Source organism: Episyrphus balteatus, chromosome 3 (assembly GCF_945859705.1).
Source record: "Episyrphus balteatus chromosome 3, idEpiBalt1.1, whole genome shotgun sequence".
NCBI classification, from domain to species: Eukaryota; Metazoa; Arthropoda; class Insecta; order Diptera; family Syrphidae; genus Episyrphus; species Episyrphus balteatus.
Window position 1 is genome coordinate 3261528 of NC_079136.1, and position 27218 is coordinate 3288745.

The 27218-nt window shown below is 28.2% G+C and overlaps 1 protein-coding gene across 5 annotated transcripts in view; it reads right to left on the reverse strand.

Annotated features, from left to right (window-relative positions):
- Positions 1-5316: 5316 nt before the first annotated feature.
- The window catches only part of LOC129915792 (probable sodium/potassium/calcium exchanger CG1090), a 74829-nt gene continuing 52927 nt past the window's right edge, over positions 5317-27218 (reverse strand). For 3 of the 5 annotated variants that reach the window (XM_055995473.1, XM_055995477.1, XM_055995476.1), the window contains exons 2-7: positions 13740-13928; positions 13371-13617; positions 9976-10265; positions 8888-9911; positions 8576-8764; positions 6506-6623 (exon numbers count right to left, since the gene is read on the reverse strand). In XM_055995473.1, the coding sequence (XP_055851448.1) occupies positions 6601-6623; positions 8576-8764; positions 8888-9911; positions 9976-10265; positions 13371-13617; positions 13740-13928 (1962 nt within the window). In that variant the 3' untranslated portion in view covers positions 6506-6600. Of the gene's footprint in view, positions 5621-6505; positions 6624-8575; positions 8765-8887; positions 9912-9975; positions 10266-13370; positions 13618-13739; positions 13929-24245; positions 24898-27218 lie in introns of those variants that run through there. The other 2 variants (XM_055995475.1, XM_055995474.1) reach the window with 2 other exon arrangements.

The following is a 27218-nucleotide window of genomic DNA, read 5'->3' on the forward strand; positions in this document are numbered from 1 at the left end:
TTTTTTTTTAATTTTTCAAAAACGACAAGACATGTTTGCATACGGTTTTCTGTTTTTATTAAAAACAAAGCAAAATTATCTCATTTCGAATGTCAAATCGTATTGTAAAAAAATTTAATTTCAAATGCGAACAGACCTAATTTGCGAAATTATCTCATTTGGGCTGTAGTAAAAACAGGCTATTAAATTACCTTACCTACTTAATTCCATAAAATTCCGAAAAAACTGTAGTTCGAATTTTTTTTTCAAAATTTTGATTTGAAAATTAATTTTGCAAAAATGATTTCATAAAACAGTTTTATTTAAAAGCAAGATAAGAAATTTTTGGTTTTACAAAAAGGTATTACACTACTATTATAAGTGTAAAACTTTCACCATTATGTTGGTATTGATGTCTTTAACAATAAAACAGGTGGGGACGTAATGATTTATATAGTTTATTTTTTTGCTTTATAACGTGGGCCACACCAATGTACATACATATATGAAAAAAAAAATAAGGTTTGTTCTTCAAATGAGAAAAAAAAATAGCACAATATATTAAATTAAATTGAGCTCCAAACAGTATGCAATTTAATTTCTTTTTTTTTTTAAGATGCTAAGCCGTTTTCTTAAAAAACTATTCTTTTAAAATAATTTTGTTAAGATATAGGTATAATATCGCATCACCGTTGATGACATGATTGGACATTTACAAACAATAATATCTATTATAAGTTATGCATTACTATTAGTTCCAAATTGCAAGCGAATCCGTGCAGCCGTTTAGGATTTAACTGGATGTTAACTCCTTGTAGCCCCATTTGACATTTCTGTAACAAACAGAAAAAGATCGCACAAAAGCTGTACAAACTATAGGTATTTTTTTTTTTGAATCTTCTAACACAATCTTTAAGTATTGCTTTATCGAAATAGTACGCCATATTTCTAAAAAAAATGTTACCAATAGTTTTTAATTGGCAGTTAATGTTGAAAGTTGAGTTTTTTTTTTGATAATAGGCAAATTTGTGTAAAAACTACGAAATTCAGAAAAAAATAGTTTTTCTATTAATTTCATGCAAATTTTCGGTAAGTTGAGAAACAATAGTTAAACTATGCTTAAAAATTTTAACTCACAGAAAAGGAGAAAATAAGGTTTTATGTTCAATTTAAATATTTAAGTTTCGTTTCAGCAAATGGCCCATAATTGCTTAATTTCTACCTACCGTTTTTCTCTACTGCTAACTACATTAAAAGTTCAATAAAGATGTAAACAAATTATTTCTAAACAACAGCTTTTATTTTAATAATAATAATATAATCATTATTTTTTTTTTCACAAAATTAAAATTATTTTCAATCAATAAAATACATTTAACACGATATTTGTTTTTTCGTCATCCCTTAAAAATAAATTTAATTTAATAATATTATATTTTATTAATACATATACATTATGTGTGTATAAACTTAAACAATTTGATGAATATTATGAAATATCAAATGCTAACGTTTTTTTTTGTTTCCGTTTTTACTTTCAAAAAATTCTAAAAGCATTTTATTTTTTGTATTTTTCTTTTTTCGTTTTAACAATATTGAAACAACAATTTTTTTTCCTTTAATATTCACGTTAAACAATTTTAATATTATAATAAAATTTATTAATGTTGATAAATAATAATTATAAAAATTAAAACAATAAAATTACAATAAATTACAGATTATAATAACATTTATAAATTTAATTATATGTACTTACTACTTATGTTCTATGTTCTGTATGATTTCTTTTTTTTGTTTTAAATACATATATATATGTTGCAATTTTCGTTTCATTCTAAATGTGCATATAAAATTGAAAACACTATTTATTTGTTTTTATATTTTATTTATTTTTTTTTTTTTTTTGGTTTTGTTGTGTAAATACATTACATATATACTGTGTCTTTTATTTTTGTTTATTCTTTTCTTTTTTCAATTAATTAATGGATTTAGGTAATGATAAATTAATAAGAATTAAAAGAAAAAAATAGAGAATAAATTATGTAAATATTAACAGCCATAGATTAAGAGAGAAAGAGAGAGATTAAGAGAGAAAAAGTTTATAACATTTTACATTTACAATAAAAAGGGTTGAGACTTACAATTTTGTTTTTTTTTTTTTTTTTGTTTTTTAGCAAGCACTTGTTAATTATTGTCAAATACATATTCTCACTACATAATGTTTGTTTTTTTTTTTTTGGTTTTGTTTAAAAGTTTTAATATTTTCTTCGTTTGTTTTTTTAGTAAGACCCCGAGTGAAAATAAAATATGGTGGTAGTGTGGGTGAAGTTTTACTTATATTTTCTTTGAGATAGATTAGGATGGTTTGAAAATATATATATAGTTTCTGTTTGCAAATAGTTAAAGAAAAAATATACAATAAGCCAACAGTTAAGAAATTATTTACAATAAAAATAAAAAATTAAATATAATTAATTTACAAAATAAAAAAAAGAAATGTAGAACGAAACCATTTCCATTATATTGCTCTATTATTAAACTAACTATAATAAATATTTTTTCTTTTTTTTAATATAATATATTTTGGATTATTTCATTTCATGTATAATTTTATTTTATTTTTGTTTATTTTTTATAAAAATGCATTTTGTCGGTAATTAATTACATAGTTTTGTTTTATGTTTAAGTTTTATGAACACGTGACATGCATAGATACTTATTTAAAATAAATAAAAATATTTTGTAAAGCTGTTGCTTATTATTTTTTATTTAATTATATATTTTTTTTTTTTTATTTTTTTTAACTTAACACAATTTATAATATATTGCAACTAAATTTTTTTTGTTTAAATATTGATGTTATTATTTTTTACAATGTTTATGTATGTATGTAATTTAACTATTTTCTGTGTTTAATTTAATATAATTTGTATAACTATAGATTTTTAATTTTTTTTTTAATTTAAATTTAAATACATAACAGTCAACATTTTTTTGTTTTTTTTTTCATTTATTGATTTTTTTTTTGTTTAAATATTTTTTTATAATAATGTTTTAAAGTTTTCTTTTGTGTTTTGAACCTTATAACCTAAAATAAAAATGTTTTTGTTTTTTACTTTGTTAATATGTCTTTTCTAGAAATTGTATCGTTTTTTGTTTTTGTTTAAAATTGAACGCTAGGATTTTTTTTTCTTTCTTTGTTTCATTTGTTAAAGTTTTGAGATAATTTCCATGTAAGTTTGTTTGTTTTTTTTTTTTTTTTATTAATTATTGTTAAATGAGGATAATATAATGGAAACTGGATAAGTTAATTGATGATATATTATTTAATTTAATTTAATAAAACTAAATCTTGTAACAATTAAAATGTATACGCATAGTTTTGAAAATATAGTTTTTTTTTTAGTAAGGTATTTTTTTTGTATTATAAATATTTATACATAATTGAGTAATAGAATTGACCAGAGGTTTTTGTTTAAATTGAATAATATAATAATTGAAGGAAGTAGCACGTTTGTTCTTAAGAAATAGATGTTTTTTTTTGTTTTATTTAAATTTGATAGAATATGGAACTGTTATACAACTGAGATAGGTTTTTTATTTTAATAATTAACTTGGAAGTTTATTTAAAAATATTATCTATAGAATATAATATTTATTTTGTATAATTTAATTAAAATATAAATTTATTTATTTAAGTTAACAACAAAAACAAACAAAATTTTAAATATCTAAAGAATTTGTTTTAGCAAATGGAAACTTAATTACTTGATTGAGTCGGAGTCTGTGTTACTGTTTAAGTACATAAACATTTTTATTTAATTAGTTATTTTAATCTTGAAAAAAGGATCTGGAAATAAATTAAAAACAAATGTTGAAGTTCATATGAGTTCATATAACTGCAACTAATAATACTTGAATGAAGGTTGAATCTTTTGGTTCGCCGAAGTTACTAGCTGATGAAATTGCATCAGCTGAAAATAGCGAGACTTGGTATTTGGGTCATTTGAATTATCAGGCCCTACAGAAGATGAAGTCTGGAGTTGTTAAAGATATTTCGTTTCTTATAAACAGTGGGGAACATGTTTGTTTTACTTGTTTGAAATCTCGCTTTCAAGAAAGCTGACTTAAAATCGATGGAACTGTTGGAAACAATTCACCGCTGACTTAGCAGGGTCGATGTAAAGTATTACAATTGGTTGAAGATTTAAGCAGAAAAACTTTTTTCTATTTTATTAAATCGCAAGATGAAACTTTTTCCAAATTCTGCGAATTTAAGAATTGGTTTGAGAAACAAACAGGAAAACAGATCAGTCAGTATATATTCAAACATATCAAAACGATGAGTATTGTACGAAATTATTGAGTTTCCAGCTTCATTATATCAGACAAAATAGAATAAATAAGACTAAAACTTATATAAGAAAATAATTTTGAAATTTCAAAAATACAAAACATTGTCTTTTAACCTTAAAAAAAATCAAAATACTACAACGAATAAAAATATATAAATTTCATTTCTATTCCTGTTTGATTCGTTGCATATTATTGGTTTTTGGTTTGTTTTGTTTCATTTATTTTTTTCTTTGTTTTTTTTTTTTTATGAAATCTTTTCTGTTGTTGTGCTTAAATATAAATAAATTGCACAGTGGTCCTTTTTTGCTTTTTTTTGTTTCCTTAAAAAAATATTCAAATTTTCCTTGACCTTAAAAAATGGTTTTAAAACAGTTCTTTTTTTTTTAATACAAAATCAAATAAATATTATATTTAATTTTTTTTTTTATTTAATTCCTTGTTCGCGATTATTAGTTTTAATATTTTGTCTATACTTCATAAGAATCTTCCTAGCTAGATTTTATTCATTTTTTTGTTAATAATATTTTTAACGCGATTTTTGTTTAATGTTTGTAACTTTGTTGTTGTTTATTTCTTGGATTTTTGTTTCGTTCTATAATGACTAGCGATTTATTATTATTCGCTGTTTTGATGTATTTTTTTAAATTTTATTTAACTCTTTGTTTTTATTTATTTTTTGTTTAAATATTTTTAAATGAAAATATTTAAAGCAAATTTGTTTAATATCATCATTTATAGTTTAGCCGTTCTTTTATATATTTTGTATAATAATGATAGGTAATGTATAATATCACACAAAATTAGATTTTTTTTTTTGTTTAACAATTAATATAAATAGAATAACTTATTTTTCTTAAATCATATACATTTTATTTTTGGAATACTCTCGGTGAAATAAATTTAAATTTAATAAAAATATTATAAATGTGTTTTTTGTTACATGAGCGATTTTGTTTTTTGTTATAGATACTTTTTTAATTTAATTAAATATTAATACAATTTATCTATAATTTTCTTTTAAATTTAAATAAACTTGTCTTTTTAATTGAGTTTTTGTTAAATTTGTATTCCTGTTCGAGGAGACTATATAACAATGACTGACTGAATGGCATAATATATAGCTATAAATGTACGTTTTTCTTTAATATTTGTTGGTTTATTTTGTTTCTTCTGGTGGTTCTGTAATGATTGATTTTTTTTTTTTGTAATAATGTATGATTTTGGTTGTAGTAGAGATATTTTATGTAGATAGCCTTGTGTGCATAAACATCTTAGTACTGGCCTGGAAGATTTTAAAATATTTATTTAATATTTGTATTAACATTTTGTTTATAAAACAGAAAACTGGAAAGAGGATTTTTGATTATTAAATATTAAAACAAAAAAAAAGATTTATTTTACATGACTTGTTAATTCTGTTGAAAAAGTTTTGAAATGATAAATTAATTTTGTTTGTATACAGATCTGATTTTTGTGTTTTGAAATGATTGTCCATTATGGTGTATTCCTGATCGTTTAAATGTCTCCTTTTGTGTATTTTGAAATAATATGAAAAAAAAGGTAAAATAAAAATTTATAAAATATTAAATTTTTTTTGTGTATTGTTGTTTGTATAAATATTAACGCAAATTGAACTTTTCTTTCAAATTATGTGAATCAGCTGTACAGAAGCTAGAAAAAAATAAATCTATTTTCTTTCAGCAGCATTAAAACCTGTCTAAAGATATTATAACACAACTTATAATTTCAAAAGCTTTTAAAAAAAATATTTAAAACAATTATGTTGAATATTGAAAGCTCTAAGAAAAAAGCAACTGCAATAATGCCATCATTAAGAATAATCTTACTTAAAAAAAAAATGCGCATACGCCATAGTGACCAGTGAAAATTCCTTAACAATCAATAACAATTTGTAAGCACATATTACTTACAATTTTGGTAATACTCGAACTAACTTTATGACATTTCATTCAACTTTCTAGCACAATTAAAAAATCTCATATATGTACATAAATATTTTCAATATTTCCTAAATCCAATTTGTTGAATAATTTCTTTTCAACCATTTAAACAAGTCAATGTTAGAAGTTTTTCAAAGAGTGTTTTTTATTGTTTATATATTTGTGTTAACATACATACATTTCATAGATAAATAATATCAAAAACATATCCAATTTGCACAAAAGTCAGTGAATAAGTGAATCCTAGCTTAAAGCACTAGAAAATGATTTCCTTTTTTTCGGCGTTATAATGATTCCATCCTCAAAATGGCGAAGGGCATGTTTCTTGAAACAAATAAATAAACGGGAATAAGAAAATGAAACACTTGTATAATACAACATTGGAAAAGATTTCGAATCTCTTCTCTCACGAAAGACAGTACCAACACGTGATTAAAAACACACACAAACACATTTTTAATGAAGCATTTCGGAAATGGCTCCTGGCAGTTCGTTTTTTTAATATTATGTTGCGATTAGTAAGTAAATAAAAATAAATGTCTAACCAGTTCTCATGCGGAGTCTTGTAGATGAATCAGGTACCCAATGAGAAAACCAATAAAGCAACATAGTCATTGGAAAATAATTTTCTATATTTTAGATCTTAATAAAGAAAGACAAAAAGATTAAATATAAATTTTCGATATCTTGTTTTGTTTTCAAGATATAGTATGCACTTTTAAACAAAACTCCATGATTTTTAAACTAAATTTAAAATTAAGATATACACGGGAAAAGAAAATGTTAGAATCTGCAGCAAAGCAAGTTGTTTTTTCGAAGCGTATTTGATTTTAAGCATCGTGATGGCTGGGACACTAGTTTGTACCAAGATAAATATTCTAACTTATTTATTTATTTTTTTTTTTTTAAATAGAATTGGATATTTTCTTCTGTCACGGGTGAGGCAACTTAGCTTTCCAAAAGTATTGAAAAACGAACTGACAAAAATATGAGGAAATTCGTAAAAGTCTTTTAAGGCCCGAACTTCTAAGTAATCCGGCAAATACAAACTATTTCGACAAGAAGATCAATGATTTCACCTCTACCCTTAACAAATCAATGAACATGAACAAAACAAGGAAAAATTTTCTTAACAAACCCTTTAACCCAGTGCCCAGTGGGATATTAACCAAAATGTGAGAGAGTTGATGTTTATCCCGAAATATTTTCTTTTGATTAATTTATATTTGAAAAAAGAAGATTTCGAAAATTTGCGTTTACGAATTTATTTTTCAAAAACTATTCATTGGATGTCCTAAAGTAAATATAAATTAAACAATAGACTTCAGTTCTAAGTTTTCTTAAAAGGTTTCACGTATTATTAGAAATTTTTTTTTTTAAAGGCGGCAACTCTAAGAATGGCTCAATTTTGTTATGGCAACCCTATGTCAATGTTCTTGAAATATTATTACCAAGATTTGTACATATAGCCCTAGATTGTTTTAAGTTCAGCAATATATTGCATCATGCATCAAACATGGCACTTGATGAAAGAAGGTAAACGTATGGCGACATCTTGTACTACTATGTAAGTAAAATTGAAGTTATTGAGTACCCCAATTAAACTAAACTAAATTTAAGAAAAAAAAAACAGTTGTTAACTTTGAAAATGTTTCTTCATCCTCAAGGCTTTCATGTTCACCGTTTGGAAAATCAGAAATTAGAAACAAGCCAAATAAACAAAAATTGTTTAACTGCAGATTTAACTTGACATAAAAATATGATAACAGAAAAAAAAGGACCAACTTTTTGTATTATTTACCAAACCGTAAAAAATAAAAATTCTTAAGCTTAATCATTGAGACTATTCAGCAAAGTGCATGGAAAGCGCACTGATAACTATTTACAAGACTTTTCTACCAAATATGTTAGAATAAAAGTAAAAATCATTAAAAAAGTACGCATACGCCCTAGTGACCTTTGGAAAAGTCTTTGTAAATCTGTACAAACATAAGAACTGCATTTTGTCAGCAGCACCCATTATTCCCAACAATATTTGAAACAGCTTCTAGCTTTATGGCATAGATTTTAAAACTTAAAATTAGTTACAATAGACTGAGTTTACTAGTTTACAAAGTGTTTTGGTCTTGAATTTGTTAATGTGTATGAAATTGTTTGTAAAAATTAAACAAAACTAAAAACGAAACAACAAATAAAGGGTATAAAAAAGCAACAATTTTTTTTGAAAACAATTACAACATCAACATGCAAACAAAAACAAAATAACTTGCACTTACTTGTACACTGTTCTGGATTGAGCTGACCAAATACATTCAATTCATAGAGCGATGCAAGTGTTATAAACAATAGATACCAAACCATCAGAATAATACCCAAACGTTTATCTAATTTCCATCCATTCAAATGTGTTGACAACAGCAGAAAGACTACTGTCGAAAATAGCGATAATGTTGAATATGCCAAACCTAAATACAAAAAAAGAGAAACAACAATTAGTCAAATTCATTTGATAATCCTTAAAATGACATCATAATGTGAAGCATGCTTTTTGTGTTAGATGTTTTTTTAAAACATAAAATCTGTCCAACCTTTCGAAATAACATTCACATGTGAACCAGGCTTTATTATAGCAGTTTGTATAAACCACGGAAGACCTAAGCACACTAGTATATCAAAGACATTTGATCCGATCGCGTTTGAAACTGCCATGTCTCCAAATCCTTCTTTGATAACGGCTATTGAGCTTAGGGCATCGGGTACAGAAACACCAGCAGCAACAAATGTCAATCCCATAACGGTGTCCGGGATGCCGAGGGTGAAGCCAATTACCGTAATCATCCATACCATAAAATACGAATAAAACGAAATCCACACCATTGACACAAAGAACGTAAATGGATACCAATTGCGATATTTCTCAGTTCGGCAATCGGGCATTGTCTTCTGGCAGGTATAATGAATAGGATACACTATGTACCATGAAATCAGAGCTGGTAGCCCGCCATCCACTGGACGATCGAGTGGATTTGGTCGCGGTTCAGAGTTCTTGGGGTCACGGGACTTGTAAAAGTCACCTTGTTGAGCATCAGGCTTTCCCACAACAGCTCCAGTGGACGGCTTTGTCGACGAGGCTTCTGTTTGAGTGACCACTTGGTCTGGCTGATCGGCATTGTAGGCATAATTCTCCTGGCCTTCGTTCTGTGCAAATTGACTCATACCCCAATCGTCACCAGGGCCACCTGCCGGTGGAGCTGATGGTCTAGTATTGGACACTGGCTGAGCCGATTGCTCCCCACCCCAGGCAGCGTTGGGATCCCATCCAGCATTCGGATCCGAATAGCTTTGATAATCAGCGGACGGTTGTTGCTGCTGCTGCTGCTGTTGCTGCTGTTGTTGCTGATTAGGTTCCTGTGAGAGGCTGGTTTGTTGTTGATTTCCTTGAGTATAGGATGTATCGGGAAGATTCTTATAAGTCACTAAAGCTGATTGTTCTTCTTTGGTTGGAAGTTTAATTGGAAGATTCAAGGACAGAGCCCACTTCTCAATGTCCGCATTGAAGACAAGTGTTACACAATAAACAACATAGAAGAGTAACATTACTACTGATTCCATCTGGAAATTTAAAAAAAAAACACATTTTAGTTGGTTGAAAGAAGGATATGAAAATTGACCTTACCCAAGATATAACATCATTAAAAATGATAATCAGCATAACGAGAATGGAGAGGCAATAAAAGAAGCAATCACGCACCAATGGATACCAATTAAGTTGGCACACAGTTCCAGAGCATAAAGCACACACCGATATGACGAACATTATGTTGAAGACTGCCGATCCAATCACACCGCTAATACCGATATCGTCCTTGGCAAAGAATACTCCTATGACGACAGTGGCGAGTTCAGGAGCTGAACTGCCAGCTGCCATGAATGTAGCTCCAGCTACATCTGGAGATAGTTTCATTTCTAGAATAGAATTTCAAGGTTTTAAATAAAATTATGTTAGTGGGGTGGTTTATTTCAAGGAGTTCAGAAAAAAAGTGAAGGCAATAAGTATATATTGCCAATAATCCTTTTCCATGCAGCTTGAATTTTTGTTTTTTGTTTTTTCTTCTGAGTGTATTCGTGTGAGCTTTTGATTAAAATTTTAAAGGGGTTTTGTGGTAGGTTGGTGATTATATGCATGAATGTGGAATTACATTATATTGCACAAAATGAGGCAAGAATATTATTCCATTAATTCGATTGGTTTGAGAGTGAAGTTTTCTGAAATTTTGAAAACTCTATCATAATTTTTTCCCTAATGCACTCGTAGTGGTTTTGCGTGACAGGAATCAGATAACAAGTGTACCCTTACATTTAAGTAATTTTGCTTTAAACACAAATTATAGATTAGGACCTCAAAATTCTTCGTAAATAACATAAACGTATTCAATATTGACATGATTTGATTTTCTTTTATCGAGAACGTTAAAAAATAGGTTTTGAAAAATAGGTTTATTGCGTTTGAAAAATTTCGAGAAATGGACACTCAAACATAAATGAATGGGTTTGGGTATAGTTCTAAGGATTGTGATTTAGCACCCTGCTCTAACAAGTTATTGGAGTAAGCTAATCAAATATGAATCATTTATGCACTGAAGCTAAATATGAAACGTAAAATTGGGAAGAAGAGCCATTTTTCAGTTAAAATTTGGCGCCCTAATTCTATACGTTGGGAAATCTATGGGAAATCAGTTGTGGGCATCGACTGGGCATCTATAAAAAAGTGTTAAAAAGAATACAAAAATGCAAAAAAAAGGTTCCATGTGTTGAAATGTTTGAAAAAAGGAAACGCTAGTTTCGATTTATAGTTATAGTTTATAGTTTTAGTTATCGTTATAAAAAAAAACCTTTTTTTTGCATTTTATAACGGTAATATTTCAAGAACAAAGGCTAATAGAATTTTTCTGATTGCGGATTCGAGTTCAGCAACAAAAAAAACTCTAGAAAAGTATATTTTGGTTCTTGTGGCAAAAAAAAGTTTAATTTGGTTGGCCAGAGCTGTTTCTGAGTCAAAGAGCGCTACTTAAATTTAAAATATCTCGGGCAGTAAAACAGTTATCGGAAAGATTTAAACATTTTTTGGAAGAATAATTCTTATAGGCACTGTTACAAATTTATTCATAATGAATTACACCACATAAAAAAAGTCCTCGAAAACAGCCAAAATGACGTTTTTTTGGCATTTTCTAACGGTTATATTTAAAAAAACGGAGGCCAGATTCGAGTTCAGCACATCAAAAACCTATAGAAAAGTATATTTTTGTTCTTGTGGCAAAAACCTTGTTGTTGTGTTATTAACAGTACCTGTCATAGAACCGTTTTTTTTTTTTTAACTCTGAATTTCTCTCAAACGACTTATTAAATTTTATCAAAATTTTGTATACAAGAGCATTTATAGAGTTTTAGTATTATGTATGAAAAAATTTTGAAATTTTGTTTTTTGAAAGATCAAATTTTCGAAAATGGGTCATTGGATTCTTTTGAAATTTTGGTTTTAGGTGTTGATCTATATTTACTACAATAGTTATGGCACGCAAATTTTATTTCATTAAGTATTGAAACAAAAATTGGCACTTCCTATACACCGCGGTCTCCAGCGTGTTGGGTTTTGAAATTGCCACTCAGGACGTGGCCACTTCATCACTCGAAATTAATGCTCATGATTCTGCCGCTCGTGCCCCTAGCCTTAATCGTCAAACCTTAAATACAGGATGAAATTTTATCGCAGAGAAACAGGCCTGAGAGCCTGCAGTAATTAGAGCAGAAAGTAGGCAAATTTTATGAAAAACCTTTCGAATTAAGAAACAAATAACATAAAAAAAAGGATAAAACATCTACCAGATGTTTACCTAAGTTAATGTAAAGCAACTAATCGTAGATCAAGACTTTCAAGTTCCCAGCTTCGTTTAATTTTAATATTGGTTTTATTTCAATTCTCTCTGCGGTATTTAACGTCAAAAATTTTCACAATCAGCCTGCTTATGCATATTGTGAAGATAAGAACACAACAATATTGGGAATTGTCATCTTATCAAGTGATTACTTCCACGAAACGTGAGTTACATTTTTATGTTGTTTGCCACGAGCAAATAATCAAGAAGATTCAATTTTTTCAACTAAAAAGTATTTTCGTAGAAGTAAAAAAAGGTGAAAAGATGAAATGCTTTCTTATCATATACATATGTAAGTTAAGCGCAAAGAGCGATAGAAAAGCTTGAATTAAACCATCATTTTTTTTAATAGAAAAAAATATTACTCATACGCCACAGTGACCATTTAAATTTATACTTTTCATATGTTAGAATTCAAAATATCAAAGTATCAAGTACTAATACTTTGGAACCACCACCATAAAAGCCAGAAAGAAATTGTGTTGTATTTAAATGCCAAAAGTTAAACCTGATTGGACCATACAAAAGATGTGAATAAGATATTGAAAAATATAGCGGCAGAGTAGAAGGGTTTAACACCTCCGAGAACTATACAACATAGTTATCGATAAAATATCTAAACTCATAATTTATATATCCTTTTATTGTTCCATTTATCCTGGCGCATTTACATGAATAGAAAAAATAGAAACTGGAACAGGGTTAATGCACTCCAATATTCAATCAAATACATTAAATCTCCCAAAGTTGCAACAGTTTTTGGCAAATGATATCATAATCATGAGCTACTTTTTTTAAGAATAATTGGATCTTCTTGCTCTACTATGTGGAGTCTTTTATTACTTCATAAATTTGTTACATTTTTATGCGAACGATGTATCATGTCAAATAAATAATGAAGATGACATAAACTTCACATATTAATGGGCATTTGAACTCCTTCCTCAAGAACCCATAAAAACTTTCTTTACAATGTGTTGTTTTTCTGTCAGTTTGCTAATGATGTCATTTCTATTTTTTTTTTTATAGATACTGTTTTTTTACTGAAAGTAATTTTCTCAATTTATAATAAATAAAAAAATAAAATATAACAAAAATAAATTTAGAATGATAAGAAAGGAGGATGGAGATATACCTTCACAAATTCTATCCAAGCTTGCAACAAAGTAATCATCACACACAATGGCCAAGCCAAAGAAAGTAAATATCGCAACGATAAAGTGAAGTATCAAGCCGCCATGACGTCTAGCGTATTGACCCATAAGAGGTGGTGGAAATTGTTCAATAGCTGGTGGGGTGCAATTTTCTCTTTTCGGTCTCCATGTGGGTACAGCATGTCGATTATGGGGGGCGGTAGGTGTTGTTGTTTTTGGGTACTCTTCCTGTTAAGAAAAAAAAAAATCAGAGACAAGTACAAAAAAAAAGGAAATTATAATTTATTCAGATTGAGATTGGTGTATAGAATATTAAATGTATATGTATATGAAGAAATAAGTAAAAATACTTTTGGTGCCTCAGATGTATAATCATCGGGTGGGTTTTGTGGATTTGGTGAGAAATTTTCTTCTAAATTCGTTTTTTCTATATCTTCGATGTTTTCGGGTGATTTTTGCGAGTATACCGATATGCAGGTATAAATAAGGAACAACAGTCCCATATTCCAGAACCGACCACGTCTTGTTCTCCTCATTGCCTGAAATAGAAAATAAAAGAAGATTGAAATTATTTAAAATTAAAATGGAAACAAAATTAGGAAGATTTTTTTTATTTTAATAAATGTGTGGTACATGATTCAATTATAAGTGTGTAGTTGGACGGCTTAGTTAAATTTTTTAAATAATAACCGCATTGTAATATTTAATAACGTAAAAATATGTTTGGTTACGTATCAGGAATCTTTCCATTTAAAAAAATAAGCTTAAGTTATGGTATATGTATTAGGGTGCGCCTTATATTGGGTAAAAAATTTTTTTTGTAACCGTCCCAACCCGCCATTTTGTTCTTTGTCATGAAAAAAAAAATTGTCTGAAAAATTTATAAAAATTGAATAATATTTTGAGGTCGCTACCGGCATTTAAAGCTTCATGGTATGGTGAATATGTGGAATCAATTTCAAAAACATGAATTATGTTTTGTTTAAACATTTTTTATTATTTATACAAGGTAAATATACCATTAATTTGCCAGAAAGCCATAGCGGTTTGATATGGTTGAGATAAGACCATCGTATTGGAGGGGAGGGGGGGTGGTTTATTCCCCTCTTTTTAGCGTGGAGGCCAAATTTTCTAGGAATTTGACTTAGATTGGAAAAAAATATTAAAAATCGAAGGTTATATCTACAATAACTTCCTAAACCTTTTTGGAAAGCTAATAACCATTTCTTTTATTATGTTTTTAAATAAAGCTCTTTCAAAGAATAGTTTTTGAAAAATTTATTTTCAAACTCAAAATTTTGAAAAAAATCTTTCAAACAAAAATTACAAACTAATTTTTCTCAAAATAGTATGTAATTAAGTACTGATTTTATTTTCAAGATTCAATACTTTTATTAATTTTAATTCAAAAAAGAAAACTGGATGCAAAAAAGATAAATTGAAAAAATTAGTCAAAACTACTTTTTATTACAGAAAGCCCTTTATTTTTTTGTTTCTACGTGGCTGCGGGGCTTGCTGGTAAAATTAATTTATGAAATTTTCTTCTATTATTTTATACATTCAGAGTTGTTGGAGGATACAATAAAGTGACACAGTATTAAAATAACCGGGAATTAATCTTTTTTCATTGATAACCCTTGAAAACTGAACTGTGAATTTATCGTATTTCTGGGGTGCCGGTTGGCCGTTGCTTTCGCTGGATTGTAGGTGTAATGTTTTTGACGCAATAAAAACGCAATTTTTTAAACGAAAAACAATTTTTAAAAATATATAAGCAAGCTTGATAATAACAATCATATTTTCTTATTTTTAAAGCTTTCAAGAAAAATATTTTTTCCTATACCATTTGACTTCTCTTCCTGAGTTTTTGACTTTTCTAACCATTTGCCCAAATATAACATTTTTAAGATTAAAAAAACAAGCTTCTTTAGTATGTTTTGTTTGTAATGAAAGAACAATACCAAAGTTTCCCAGAAGGTTACATTCTTTCGCTTAGGATAATGGTAAAAATGATAGGTATTTGACCTATCAACCAAATTTCGCTTCAAAATTGCTGATTTAAAATCTTTTTTAAATCAGAACTTTAATTAGAAGGAGCCAGTTCACAGTTTTATATGAGCACTCAAAACGAAAAACGATAAATACACACTTTTATTTAAGGAACGTAATAAAAAATTAGCTGGGAAATCGTTATCACAACCCTTAATCACAGAAAGCTGTAAAAATATGTTTAATACTGTTCTAGAGCAGGTAATCATACAGAAAACTTAAAAATAAAACAAAATGAAATGCTTGGCAGATATTTTTTAGGAAGAAAATTGCAGGTAACTTGAAATTTTAAATAGAAACTGATTTTTCAGGTGATGATTGAAACTAGAATAGTTTTTGTTATTTGGGCTGACCAGGCCAATTTTCAAAGCCCGGTAGCGACCCCTAAACTTTATCGTATTTGGGAAATTTTTTTTGACAATTTTTTGTTCATGAGAGGGAACCATTTGACGGGTTGGGATAATGTAATTTCAAAAGTTTTAAAATAAGGCGCACCCTAATATGTATATTTTAGTTCAAAGATCAACATTAATAAGTTTTTTTCAAACAAATACAAAAAAAAAATTAGTTCTAATTGTTTGTAGGACATTTTTTTTTAAAGCATACTTTTTGAACACTCGCATTTGGCATTCTGCCAAATTTCAATTATCAATTTGTTTGTACTCTTAAAAAAGGAACACTTTCTTAAATGTTACGATCCTATTTTGAACTTTGGATAATACTATATGGGCGAAACGCTTTATAAAATTTTTGGAGTTGAGGTCACTTGAACTTATATTGAATTATACTATAAGGTTTTTCAAATGTGTGGAACAAAATTTTAATAAAATGTACGAAAATCGTCTTGAAAAATTTTCTATGCATATCCACGATATTTTTGTCTTGAAAAGTTCTCAAAATAATAAATTTTAAGAATCTGCTGATGTACGCCCATGTCCACCAGCGAAGGCTGCATGACCCACTACCTTTAAATTTGTTTATTTTGTGGATTTTTATATAAATTACCATTAAAATTTTCCAAAAATATTTAGCAAAACAAAAGTGGGGAAAATGAGATTTGAAAAAAGCTTTTATAGAAAAAATAAACGACAATTTATTTGACATGGTTGCATTGAAAATTAAAATTAAAATTAAAATACAAAAATGCGAAAAAAAAAACACTTGTTACTACTGTACTTGAAAACAAATTTAAATAAATAAATTTAAAAAAATAAATAAACCATAGAAAATAAAAAAAATCAATTAAGAGTAAGTTAGGTATGTAATAAGTTCGATATTGAAATTTTTTTTATTTTCGAAAACATTTCAAGCGTGGCGAAACGTAATAAAATAAAAGGGCAAAGAATAAAAATAATTTACTGGAAGGAAATTTTTTCTGTAAGCCCTGTTTAAATAAAGCACAATTAAGATACGCATCATATTCTTAAGATATCTTTGTTTAAAATTCTTTTCTTAGCTATCCTATAAATCTAAAATTGGGGAGGATAAAGAAATAAAAGGAATCTTTTAAAAGCGGATCCAAGGAGCATTATCTGACCATTCGGTCTTCAGGATTGTGCACATCATTAAGGATTCGTATCTAAGTGACTTTTGATTATTTAATTACATTTCGAAAACTCACAACAACTCACAAAACTCGTACAAAAAAAAAGTTGAGATAACATTTTTCCATGACATTGCCAAAAAAGTGGGTCCCGGAAGTCCGTCTGTCTGCCAGTCAGTCTGTCTGTCTGTATAAGGACCTACAGCCTAAACGGATGGACCGATCAATGTCAAACTTGGTATGTAGCGTTATTTGGCGGGTTTTTGGAATTAATTTTTTTGGACCAAAATTAAGGTACTTGTCATATATCGATTTTAGTAAAATTGAAATATCTCGAAAACGGCTCTAACGATTTTGTTTAAAAAATTCAAATGTATGTTTAAAGCTTAGGTGTATTTTATAATGAAAAAATTTTTTTTTTGAAAATCATTATTAACGGTACCTGCCATAGAACCGTTTTTTTTTTTTCAAATCCGATTATCTCCGAAATTGCTTATTCGATTTCAACGAAACTTTTTGTGAAGAAGCATTTCTATAATTTAAATATAAACTAAAAATAAAATTTCCAAAAAATAATTTTTGGATTTTTAAAAAAATTTTGAAAATTTTCGAAAACGGGACATTGAATTTTTTTGAAATTTATTTTTAGATGTTGATTAGTGATTTCTACAAAATGGCATCTAAATTTTATTTTAAAACTTTTTTTCCAAAAAATTACGCTGGTCTACAAAATTTAATTTTTTTTTGTGCCGAGACTATGATATACTTTTCTTTAAGTTTTTGATGTGCTGAACTCGAATCTGAAGTCAGAAATATCCTATCAGCTCCCGTTTTTTGAAATATTGCTGTTAGAAAGTTCGAAAAAATCGTTTTTTGACTTATTTGGGAGTTAACTAGATCTTCCCCACATGAACCAAAATATACTTTTCTGAAGGTTTTGGTGTGTTGAACTCGAATCTGAAAATATCCTATCAGCTCCCGTTTTGGAAATATTACCGTTAGAAAATGCAAAAAAAAAACGTTTTTTACCACTTTTAATGTTATGCCTTAATTTAAAGAATTTTTTTAAATATAAATCATAACGGTTTCTATAAGAACTATTTTCCTTCTTTCAAGACCTGTTTAAATCTTTGCAGTATCTTTTTTACTGCCGGAGATATGTATCTTAAAATGAAGTAAGAGTGTTTTTATCAAGAAGGAGATGAAAAAGTGATATCTGTTTGATACATTACAATAAGCCAAAAAACTGACGATATCTTGAACAATAAAAAAGATATCGAAAAGGTTTAAAAAGATCTTGAAAGAAAGAATATAGTTCTTATAGAAACCGTTATAATTTATATTTAAAAAAAAAATGTTTTCACATTAAAGCATATCTTCAAAAGTAGTTTTTTTTACATCTTCTAACGGTAATATTACAAAAACGAGAGCTGATAGGATATTTCTGACTTCAGATTCGAATTCAGCACACCGAAAACCTATTGAAAAATATATAATAGTCTTTTTTTCCAAATTTATATATAAAAAGTCTTAAAAATTTAAGCAACTTTAACTCTAAGAGCAAGTTCGTGCGACCCAGTCGTGCATTTTATTTTTTTTATAATTAGCGCGCACTAATATTTCCTAATTACAAATTGTATCTGTAACCAATTGTGATTTCATTGACTTAATAATTTTCTCTTGTTTATACATATATAGACAACGTATTTTTTTCACGGTTTAGTATAATAAAAACAAAAATGTCTTGAATTAGTTAAATAAATTTTGTAAAACTTTAATATGAAAATCATTTTATTTGGGGATGATAGAAGAAAAATGATCATTTAGGGGTAGAACAAAAGTATGAGTAGGAGTGTTACCCAGGTATATCGCAGGATGAAATCAATATACTCACGGTATATTACATCAATATACCCATTGCTAATGTGTAACATAAGATTTAAGAAAATAAAGGATGTCTATGAATGTCCAGAACTGGCAGAATTATAATTAATTTGTTATTCTAAAGTTTTACTGCAAATAACCCTCCCCAAGACAAGCTTTCGACTGTCTTCTTCAGGGAGAATATTTTGTCTTTTAATCTAAAGAGTTGAATCTTAAGAACTTCTAGCTTTGGTTGGATTTTCCTTGTTTTTATTGGTTATAATTTTAAATATTTCAAAAATTAAAAAAATTCGGAGTCTTGAAAAAGACCTTTCAAATCCAACCAAAGTTAGAATTTCTTAAGATTGAACTCTTAAGATTAAAAGACAAAATATTCTCCCTGAAGAAGACTGTAAACACAGTCGAAACGTCAGGGTAAAAGATAGTCAAAAGATTAAACAAGACCTCAAGCCCACTAAGGATTGAATTTAAATTTATTAAAAAAAGGTCACGAAGATAGGAATAATTTATATTTAATTCATATACATATACAAATATATACTAAATATTAAGAAAAAATAGTGTTATTACTTGAGATGTATTCAAAAAGCGCTTTTTTAAACCCAGGAAGTGTACTACACTGTCGAAGAGCGTACGGTAAAGAATTCCATAATATAATTGAATGGAAAAAGAACAATCTCTTGCTTTCAAGGTAGTTAAAGGAGGGAATAATTATGCTGTTTGTTCTTGAAGATGTAGCAAATTTATTTTTTTCATACAGACAAAAAGGCTGTTGACTAATAATCACATTAAAAAGAAAAATTCAATTTTTAAAATTTAAGAATTCTTTGAGAGACAAACCTGTTAAACTTTTAGCATAATTAGAAATATGATCAAATCTACGCAGGCGAAAAATATTGCCAGAATATTTTCAAGGCAAGGAGTCGATTTTGAAAAATCTTGGAGCCAAAAATAGCCGCTTTCAAAAATGGTCCGAGAAAACGCAAAGGCATGAGATTTAAAATATTTTTTTTTTTTAATTTTCAAATAACTTTTGCTTATCAGACTTCAAGTATAATAATTTTTGCATTTTTTTTGATATATTCTGGTTTTCATGCTCATTTACGGGCGTAAAATTAAATTTTGAATGAAAAATGTATGGTTGTCTGTTCACTTTTTGGTGGATTTTTGTTGTAAAATGCTTTGATTTTAAAGGAGCCTTAAATCGCCAAGTTCAAAATTAAAATAGCAAAAATCCGATAAATCGAAAATCAAAATTTTAAGGAGCAAGTTAAAAGTTCAAGGAGCCTGTTTGGCGATAAATAGCCGGTAACACTGCCTGTTGTGAGAAATTGTCAAAGGCTTCTAGCTCCTAGGGCACCACTATGATGGCGTTCAGAATCGCCAAAAAAGTGTTGGTGACCCACAATTGTACAACTAATAAGACCTATATCTACTCAAGAAAGGTAGAGAGTTGAGAGTCAATTCGTCTTGACTATTCACAAATTTATTTAATTATTTATTTAAAAAATTTTAGTTAAAATATATAATGCTTTTATGTATATCCTTTCTTCTGAAAGTTAACTCCATCAAAAGTTATATTTTTTGCTTGACATCATATTTTTTTAATTTCAGCTTATTTTCCAATTCCTATAAAAAGACGTTTTGTTTATCAATGTGATCAATACATAATTAAATTTAACAGCATAGCAGCACTATCAAAATTAATTAAATTATTCAAAAATAAGTATGTTTGCAATAAAAATTAATAGGCTATTGATTATGTCGAAAAAAACAGGGTAATAAGGAACTAAGACGTTCACGGGTTTTTATTGCAGGAATCGTTGAATGGATTATAAAAGAAGATAAAACCGCGGAGTGCTATTAAATGAGAGGGTGGAAACTGATGATAGGGGTGCAAAAGCCCCCTTTTTGGTTTTTTTAATATACCTCGTAAACCAAGCAAAATTTTGATATATTGCATAATAAAGCTTTTTGTAGAGAATTAAATTTCCTATTGGAATAATGTTTTTTTTAAAAATTGAAAAAAAAATTTCCACACCACAATAGTCGAAACAATCATAAAAAAAATATCCAAAAAATCGATTTTTTGATTTTTTTTTTGTTTTTTTAGTTGTACATTTTTTTGGGTTGAGATAGACATAAACATTGCTCCAAAGAAGAAGAAGAAAGTAGATTAAATTTCCTCCACAATGCTCCCCCCGTTTGGCTGGAGGGGAATTTTCTAAAAAAAAATACTTAAAATAAAAAAAAAAAATTATTAAAAAACAAAGGCAACACTTACAGTTTTGATTGATACTTTTTTCAAAAGCTAGAATTATAAACTTAATACTAATTTTAAAATAAAGTTATCTAAATCAATTGTTTTTGAAATACCCGATTTCAAAGTCAAAACTTGTGAAAAAAAAAGTTTAAAAAGCACTTGAGTACAATTTTCACAAAGACTGTGGACTTCAATACGAAATTGATCCACAAAGTAAACTGCCTTAATTGATTTCTTATCAAATCATAAAAATCATAATGTTCCTATGCCTTCTACTTTTTCAGAAAATTGAAAAATTGACAAAATACTTTCTTTATCGGAATCACTCGTTTATTTCAAAAACAATTGATTAAAATAACTTCATTTTAAATTAGTATTAATTTTTTAATTCTAGCTTTTGAAAAAAGTATCAATCAAAACTTTGTTTTTTAATAATTTTTTTTTTATTTTAAGTATTTTTTTTAGAAAATTGCCCCTCCCGCCAAAACGGGGGGACATTGACCCCCCTCCCATAGTAAACAATGATTGTATTTAACTCCTCTATACAAAATCTCATTATCAGTTCTTGGTACTTAGGTTATCGTACTTTCCCCTCAAATTTTTCTGTTTTACTTGAGTAAAACTAAAAATGCGAAAAAAAGATAGACTATTTTGGTATGGAAATTTTTTTTTTTTTCAAATTTTAAAAAACATTATTCCAATTGGAAATTTAATTCTCTACAAAAAGTTGTATATACAATATATCAAAATTTTGCTTGGTTTACGAGGTATATTAAAAAAAAACCAAAAAGGGGGCTTTTGCACCCCTATCATCAGTTTCCACCCTCTCATTTAATAGCACTCCGCAGTTTTATCTTCTTTTATAACCCATTCAACGATTCCTGCAATAAAAACCCGTGAACGTCTTAGTTCCTTTCTAAACTACATAATCAATAGCCTAAATAATATCACAGTTAATAAACTGTACACAAAAATCTCCTTGAAAATATTTTCTTTTATTTGTTTTTTTGTATTTACTTTTTTCGTCCATTCTCAAGAAACCACAAGAGGTAGTTGTAATTTACCGGAAGTAAAAATCTTAAAGGTCTTCTACAAGTAACTCAATTAATCGATATTTTGTTCAGTTCAGCAATTATATTTCCACTCGGATAAGAATAAGAAACTTGCATTTCGTAACGTTTATTATTATACAAACCTACAACTTTCAACTTGAAATATATATACAAAAAAAAGAATAGAAAACATTGACCCGAGAAAATAATCTCCCAAGTAAAAAAAAAAACTTGTTGTGACCTTTTCGTATATAAAAAAAGGAATTTCTCATCTATTATTCATTTATAATATTCAGGACAAGTAGGTATTTGAAATCTATTAGGTATTTCTTTTCAATCTTTACAGATTGCAGTATAACACTTATTTTCTCTCAATACCTACACTTTTTTTTTATATTGTTTCCAATTTATTCAAGGGAAGCCTATAAATTTTTGCATCATATCTATCTCTTAGCATACTTTGAACTCTAAGTATACTAAAGTCAATGATCCACATCTTAAACTTGATATTTTACAAAGTGGTCTAATATCCCCAGTTCATATCATTTCCACTCAGATAGAGATAGACAGTAAGTTAAACCACCGATTGAATTACATTTTTATTATAAGTAAAAAAAACTTGAGTATAATTACTAACACCACTCGGTGTAAATTAATCAACAATCTTTACTTTACACAAATAATATTAACAACAACAACAAAAAAAAAACACTTAATAATCTCTTAGAGAAAAAAATAATATAAAAATAAAAGCACACCTTTTAACAACTCAAAAAAGTTTCAAGAGTTTATAGCGACGACGACTCGACGACAATAAAAGAAATAAAAAAAAACTTTATATTCAAATCCAATCCCTCTTAATACGCAACAACTAAGACGACTAGATTAACCACCTCGTCAAGATGCAGCAGTCACAAGTCATTCCCAGACCCATCAGGTATAAAGTAGGGTATATAGAGGGGGTAAACTGGAGCTGTAGCGCGGTGGTTGTCGTTGTAACTTGACACCCCTATACAACAGAGCACATTATTACAAGCCCCAACCCGAGAGAAACAAAAGAAAAAATAATAATAAATGTGGTGGATGAATAAACTATTTTTATGTGAAAACTGAAAACACCGACAACCAACGACGATGAAAATGAAGACGACGAGGAAAAACGACAACGACACAATCACTTTAGAGATATTCTCGTAGTCTTATGGGTTTTTTCTCGCAATCTTTTGCTACCATACAGATTCTTCTGAGTCCCCCACAACCCCAATTCATAATATCCTACCCCTCCCTTCCCCCCCTTTGACGAAAATCCTGTTTTTGTTGAAGAGAACAATAAATATTATTGTTGTTTGCTTTGGCACTCGCTCTTGCTCTTGCCTCGCGCTCTTCGATGGTAATTTTCATCAGCTTTTCCTCTTTTCACCATCATTTACTACACAAAATTACGTGCCAACCGACCGACCGATTCCCCATTTCACAAAAGGGGTAGTCGAAAAAAAGGGGGGGGGGGCAACTCTATGGACTATACCGTGCGGACTGACTACCCGCCCATCATTGGTGCCATGCTTTCAGCTTCGCCTTCTTTTTCCATTCATTCACTCAAAATATCGATTTACGATTTTTCCCATCTCACACCATTTTATTACTCACACACATACACACATATAGAAACCACACACATTCACACACATTTACAGTTATAAGCAGAAACGGCAGAAACTTATATCCGTCATATAACATTTTTTTTTTTTTTTTCAATTGACCACCCATCCAAATGTGATCCTTTTCGATGTTGGTCCTTTTTGACTCCCACTCTTCACTCTACTATATTACCCCCGTTATCTATCATCATCATCATCACTTTTCTGTTCATCGTCCTCGTCGTTCCTTACATCATCCGGAAAAATGGAAAAAAAAATAAAAATTGAATAACTCTGCAAAACGACGAAGGATTTGGAAAAATTTCAAAAAAAAAATGCACTATTGCTTGACTTAAAAAGATAATTCAAGGATACAAAAAAGGGATTTTATTTAATTTTTTTAATTTAATAAAAAAATAAATTTTTACCATTTTTTCCTAGTTGATATTTTTACGGTTAGGAAGTTGAATTAGAAGAAGAAAAAAATAAAATAACAAGCCAGATAACTACTGTAGACTTCTTGGCTACAAGGACTTCTTCCTTCGTTCCTCAAGTTTTTTGGGAGAAAATTTTATTTTTTTTTCTGTTCGCACAGACAACACGCACAATGTAGTAGATACACTTTGCACTTTTCACTTTTCCATAGAAAAATTTTTTTTTGGTAGAGGTTTTGTGTGAGGAAAATTTAAAAAAATAGGAGATGGTTGGAAAAAAAAACCTAGGAAACTCTTAGAGGAGCTTCATTTTTAAGGAAGTTTTCGTTTTTTCTTATTGATATTTTGTTAACTCTTTTTAATGAAAGACTGAATTTTTTTCTTCTTTTTTTTATTTATGGTATATAATGTAAGGAGAGGTTTTTTTTTTTGTCACAGCACACAACACAATTATAAATTAAAAGACAGAGCTCTCTCCCGACGAGAAATGTATGATGGAAAAACCTTTTCAGTCAATTTTCGTTTGGTTATAATATATTTTTATTCGACGACTCAATCGCAATGTACACTCTGATTTTTTTTTATGTTGGTTGGTTGGATGTGGATGGTTGATGATGGTTGGTACTCTTAATTTTTTCTTTGATAGAGAAGCTTTTTTTTTCATATTATTCTTGGGGATAATTTTTTTTATGTTTGAGGCGAGAAAAAATATAAAGAACCAGAAGTTACACAAACACCAAGTTGCTTCAAGGCTCTCTTTAATGAAATAATCCGAAGCAAGTAGGGTTCGGATTTTAAGATTTGGTATTAAAGAAAATCTTAAAGTTTCGACTGAGCACTAGGATAAATGTGATAATTTCGATTAAATTTGCCTCATCGGTTCTTTATTTTAGCAGGTATGTATTTGTATATACTTGATCTATTTGTAAATATTCAGATAGAAGAGAAGCGCAGAAAAATGTATAAGCGGTAATGTTTATTAAAAATTTTTTTTTTTTAATACTAAAATAAATAAAATGAAAATTAAAAGTACACGTTAAAACGGTTCCCTATGACGAATACGTACTTTTTTTTGTATATTTTTCATTCAAAGTTTTTTTTTTATATGTATGTGTAGGTACTACACTTAGAGCGGAATTAATAGTCGTTACTCGAGTTAAGAATTTTCTCAACTCCAATAAGTTGAGAAATATTTCAAGCAATCCCTCAAGGGAATTGAAAATAGGGCTGTCACTTGAGTAAAGAAAAATCTTGTTTTGAGGAAATTTTTTTCTCAAACTCGAAAATTTGCCTGTTTTGAATTAACTGTCATCAAAAAAACATTTTTTTTTATAATTCGCCATCGGTTTGATTTGTCGCGATGAAACAATATTTAAAAATAAATAAATGCAAACTATTTAAAATGTCCTTCATCAAGAGAGTACAAATTTTAAATGTTAAATACAAAAAACAAACGCTTGCAATGACACTTCCTTTTTAATGTCAATTGACTGAAAAATACTTAAGCGTTTCCTCAACAAAAAAAAGTCTCCTCAGACGTTCACTTGAGAAAAATTTCGACTCCAGTGATGACTATGAATAAGGATTTGCTTGAGCGAATGCTTAAGATATTTCTCAACTTGAGTGAAGACTATGATTTCCGCCCTTAGTCCCAATTTATTCACACTTAATTAAATTGAAAATCGCCATTTAAAATGCAATTTCTTAGTCTGTAATATGGTGACTATAAAAATATAAAAGAGAGTGAATTAATTGGGCCTAACTAGCAACAAAATCATCTAAAATGGAGGTAGTCTTTTAAATTTAGCGACACTATAATGTTAAATGCAACTCTTTTATTAAAAGAAGAATAGGCGCAGAAAAACAAGGTTCTTTAAAATAAGATGATGCTTACCTTAATTCTCATCTGCTATACAATACGATTTCTAATTTAAATTCGTTTAAAATCTGTTTAATTTAAAACGAACTTCTTTTTATTTTAATAAGTATTAAAAAAAAAATAGACTCAAATGAAAAGATTTTATATGAATGCTGTGTCCATATTAATTGGTACTAAAAGATTTACTTAAAAAAAGGTAATCTTTTAAATTTATGTGAAAATCAGCTTAAAAACAAATTTTAACTTTTTTTTTCTGCCAGATCGATTGTTAAGTTGAGTGCAACAACGACCGATGGAAAGTTTTTGAAAATTATAGTAAGTTCGTTGCAACTTGAACCTTAAAAAATTTATTAAAAATGTATAAAATTTTTTGTACAGTGTTATTATTTATATTAATGTTTATGTTTAAAAACTGAGCCTTTCAGCAGGTAAAATAGTAAACATAAAACTTATATGTCTTACTGTTAAAAGCCCAATTTTTGTTAAGACATTTTAAGAGAAAAATTGACAAAATGTTCCAAAAAAAGTAACAACTTCGTCCCTTAATTATCAGTTTTAGTTTTATAGAAGAATCTGATATTAAATTTACGCTTCGGGAGTCTGAAAAGGAAACGAGTTACAGGTAAAATTTATCTAAAGACGTGTAATATAAAATTTTTGGACATTTTATCTGTATAAGATCCCACCTCAAAACAAAAGTGATTTCAGTAAATTCAATCAGAAAACGTGAATTTAGGTGCATTACACTTTGTCTTAAATAGAAATCTACTTTTAATTAAAATGTCTTCGCATAAGTTAACATGTTTTGAAGTCTAAAAATAAAACGATTTTCTTATAAAATTTAAAATTAAATTTAAATTAAAACATACAAGATGGCACATGATCTAGGTCTAGTATATCGATCTAGGGTATTTTTCAATGCTGTATCTCAAGATTGGCTTCCCTGAAATAGAAATGTCTTAAAAAAATTAGAAGCCACGACTTTCAAAGTCATAGCGGGAGTTGTAGGTTCATAAAATTAAAACAAAAATATTTTTACATGTATTTAAAACATGTAAAAATATTTTTGTGAGACATGAATTCAAGTT